Consider the following 3,797-nt stretch of genomic DNA (forward strand, 5'->3'; position numbering starts at 1 on the left):
ACTGAATCTCAAAGGGAACCCATGAGCAGTCTAGTATGCTCTCTAGTGACCGCCCTGGTCTAACCATGAGTTGAAGTGAAGGAAAATGCAAAATGAAGATACAGGCTGAATTTGGCCATGTTCCATTGACACCCATTAACATTGATATGAGAGAGAAAAGAAGGACTGTCTGGTCTGAAGTTTGGGGAGTTGTGTAAACTCCTGAGCCCATGGACACTGACCTAATCACTGGGGGCTATAGTGGAGAGTGAAGTGGTAAGGTGGTCTGAAGTGTGGGGAAGCATACATGAACTCCCAAACTTGCACCTAAGTTGGATGACTAGCTGAATTCAACCAGATGAAGATAAAGAAGGTTGGTACTGTGAGCAAGCATAAATTGCTACATTTTGATGAACTGTGCCTTTGCTTACAAACACAGTTGCTCAAAATTCTAACTGAATGGGAGGATTCTCCATATCAAGGATGAAGCTTGTTTCCTCAGCTCATTGGCTTGACTTTGTTGTTGGTGGTGGTGGTGGTGTTCAGTGTCGTCAAGTCAGTTCGGACCCATAGTGACCCTGTTTAGGGTTTCCAAGGAGCAACTGGTGAGTTTCAACGGCTGACCTTGCGGTTCAAACAGACTTTGCAGTCCAGCACATCAGCCTGCAGGACCACACCAGAACTTGGCTTATAGGGAAATTTAGACACTATCAAAACTGGGGAGCTATAGAAGCACAAAGTGGCTGGCTTACAAACTTTCATGAATGTGCTTAGTTTCAGAATGAGGGTGGTAACATAAAATCCCCACTGAATAGTTTTCCTCTTTTCCAGATGGATCTGATAAAAGAGGATGGGATTTTATGGTGTAATTGTTATCAAGGTTAATCACCATAGCCACAACTATAATTGTAGAAGATGTGTAACTAAAAGGGGAGAGTAGTTAATCTTTCATTTCAGGAACAGATGAGTCCAGGACCATCAGGAAGGAAGAGTATGAGTGGAGAGCGAGATCCTACCCAGAAAAACAATGATAACAACAACAAGGTAACATATTAACAGATGGTGGTGTTCGTGTTTTTGTTGTTTTGTGCCATCCAGTCAATTCCTACTCATATCAATTCTATAGGACAGAGTACACCTGCCCACATCGTGCTTTCTAGGCTTTAATCTTTATAGCAGAAGATTGCCTGGTCTTCTCTCCTACAGAGCTACTGTGGGATCAAACCAACAACCTTTCAGTTAGCAGTGAAACACTTATTTACCCATAGCATCACCAGATTATTAACACATAGAGAATATAGAGAGTACTTATAACTTGACATATATATTAACACATAGAGATATAGAGAGTACTTATAACTCGACAACAACCCCAATGAATATATTTCCCTTCACGTTATTAGGAGAGTGAACTTGAACAACAACAGCGATCAGTCCAAGTCCAGTAAGGAGACAGGAGCCATATCAGTAAATTAAAAACAGAAAATTTTAATATAAAAAATGTCAACTAACAGTACAATATGCATCCATTTACAGGGCACATAGACCATTCCATAATATAGACCATACCCAAGGACACAAAGCAAGCCCCAATAAAATTTTAAAGAAACAAACCATTAAAGATATCCTTTCTTACCACAGTGTGATGAAACTAGAATTTAATAATCAAAAGAAAACTGTTGTTGTTGTTGTTGTTGTTATGTGCTGTGGAGTCGGTTCCGACTCATAGCGACCCTGTACAGGGTTTCCAAGGCTGTAAATCTTTATGGGAGCAGAACACCTCATCTTTCTCCCATAGAACAGCTGGTAGTTTCGAACTGCTGACCTTGCAGTTCACAGCCCGATTCGTAACCACTACACTACCAGAGCTCCTTGAGAAACTAGAATATATAAATATGTGGGGTTTTAACAGCATACCACTAAACAATCAATGAATTATAAAAACTGTTTACTACTAAGAGGTCCAACCTACCATTTTCTAGGAAACATCTGAAGATGGACATTTCTGATCAAATTGCCCAGACCCTTCAAAATAGAGATAGGGTCACACACTCAGCACACAGTCAAGTTGGATAAAGCAAACTATGCCACAAAGGATTCAACCCCTCTTGTTTCATATACAAACAGTATAAAATGCTCAGAGTATTTTTCATAACCAAAGTAAAACAACATTCCACAGTCAATTTCTACCAACAGTGAACCAACTCAAATAAAAGTCATCTTTTTTCTTCTTACTACAGGAGCACAAGACCTGAACTGGCAATTCTTAGAGTCACACACATCCAAAAGCACAAAACACGTGGCTCCCAGTGCCATCCAGCACTCACCTCAAAATCTTTCACCTTGAGGAGTCTGAAGTGCCAAGACGAGCCACAGTGAAGTAACACAAAGGTAGGTCCTTATGGGGGCACAGCCCTGGGGCCAGAGGGGAGTAATGGAGATTCAACCCCTGGGAGAACACCATCACCACCAGAGCCAGATCTCAACCCCTCCTCTGGAGGACTCATGGACTCATCCAAAGAAGACAGAAATGTGTTAAGAAGCATAGGTGTACCCTTGGGCCCACCTTCCATGGAACAGATAGTGAGGGATAGGGCTCCTGAATAAATTATGAAATATGGAAAGAGAGCCCCAGAGAAGGAATCCTGAGAGAATGAGAAAATATGAGAACCATCAGTCATGTTGTAGAAGGAGACATCCCCATCATCGTAGTCCAGGAAAACCCCCACCTGGCAGGGAGCTTGTCTAAGAGTTAGCAATGTATCAGGGGTAGTAAAGGCACAATATTCACTTGAAAAAAGAGCCACAACCCAAAACCCGTTTTCTGGGCACAGTCTCAACCACCCATACCTATCCACATCTTCCCTACAAACCCCCAGAGCCCACTCGCTTGTGCCTCCATCTCTGACTTCCACTTCCCAGTAATATTGCCCTGATGTGATGCCCTTGGTGCCCACCACACTGCATCTGTCATCACTCAGGTCCTCACAGTTGTCCTTCAAGGTCACACTCATGTTGTCCTGAGAGAGGGCAAGGCAGGGATGGACAGACTGTGGATCCAGAGTGACAGACCCTGTAAAGAGAGTTAGCAAATCATACAAGCCCCTCCCCTGCATTAAAATAAGGACACAAAACCACCTTCCCTCAGACCTACTTAGTGCCATGATGAGAGGCTAAGCACTTGGACTGAGAGCTAGTGATTCCAGTCCACAGTCTTCCACACAGGATAAGGAACCAAAAGACTGATTTGAAGTTTGGCTCCATCACAGTGCCCTTAATGACCAGTTTGGACTCCTGGGCCTCAGCAATATCTAGTTAGCAACCAACATCTGTCATACCCTCTAGCCTCAGCTACATGACTACCCCCTCCACATCCCACCCACCAAAACCAGTGGTGCCTGCATCTGTATCACCACAGAGAACCAAAGGAGAGGCCAGAAGCTCCCAGACAAGAGGAGCTCCCAGAAAGAATTTCCAAGTCACTCACAAGTCTGGAAGTGCTCCTTCCGCCAGTCTACAAGAGAACCAACAATTTCATGTCAGAATATTACAAACGTTACACATCAGTTTCAATAGCTTTCCTTATAAAACATAGTGATGCAGCAGAACAAACAAGATGGCGGATCAGGTGGAGCTCCGCCAACAACATCACAGAATACCTGACCAAGCAGGCTCAGGGGCTGGTCTCAGAACTCTGAACCACATATAAAGGAATATTTAGAAAGTTGGAAGGCTCACAGCTGGGGGAATTTGTGGCAGAAGCAAGAAATCTATTGCTTTCTAATCCAGGACGCTCAGTTGCTCCAGGAGCTGCCATC

General features: G+C 43.5%; 1 protein-coding gene across 1 annotated transcript in view; it reads right to left on the bottom strand.

The window, feature by feature from the left end:
- Positions 1 to 2,378: 2,378 nt before the first annotated feature.
- The window catches only part of LOC102813009 (butyrophilin subfamily 1 member A1-like), a 22,846-nt gene continuing 21,427 nt past the window's right edge, over positions 2,379 to 3,797 (bottom strand). Inside the window, exons 6-7 of the mRNA XM_006875660.1 lie at positions 3,467 to 3,493; positions 2,379 to 3,052 (exon numbers count right to left, since the gene is read on the bottom strand). Coding sequence (XP_006875722.1) covers positions 2,379 to 3,052; positions 3,467 to 3,493 — 701 coding nt within the window. The remainder of the gene's footprint in view (positions 3,053 to 3,466; positions 3,494 to 3,797) is intronic.

This window comes from Chrysochloris asiatica, unplaced genomic scaffold (genome assembly GCF_000296735.1).
Source record: "Chrysochloris asiatica unplaced genomic scaffold, ChrAsi1.0 scaffold00333, whole genome shotgun sequence".
NCBI lineage: Eukaryota > Metazoa > Chordata > Mammalia > Afrosoricida > Chrysochloridae > Chrysochloris > Chrysochloris asiatica.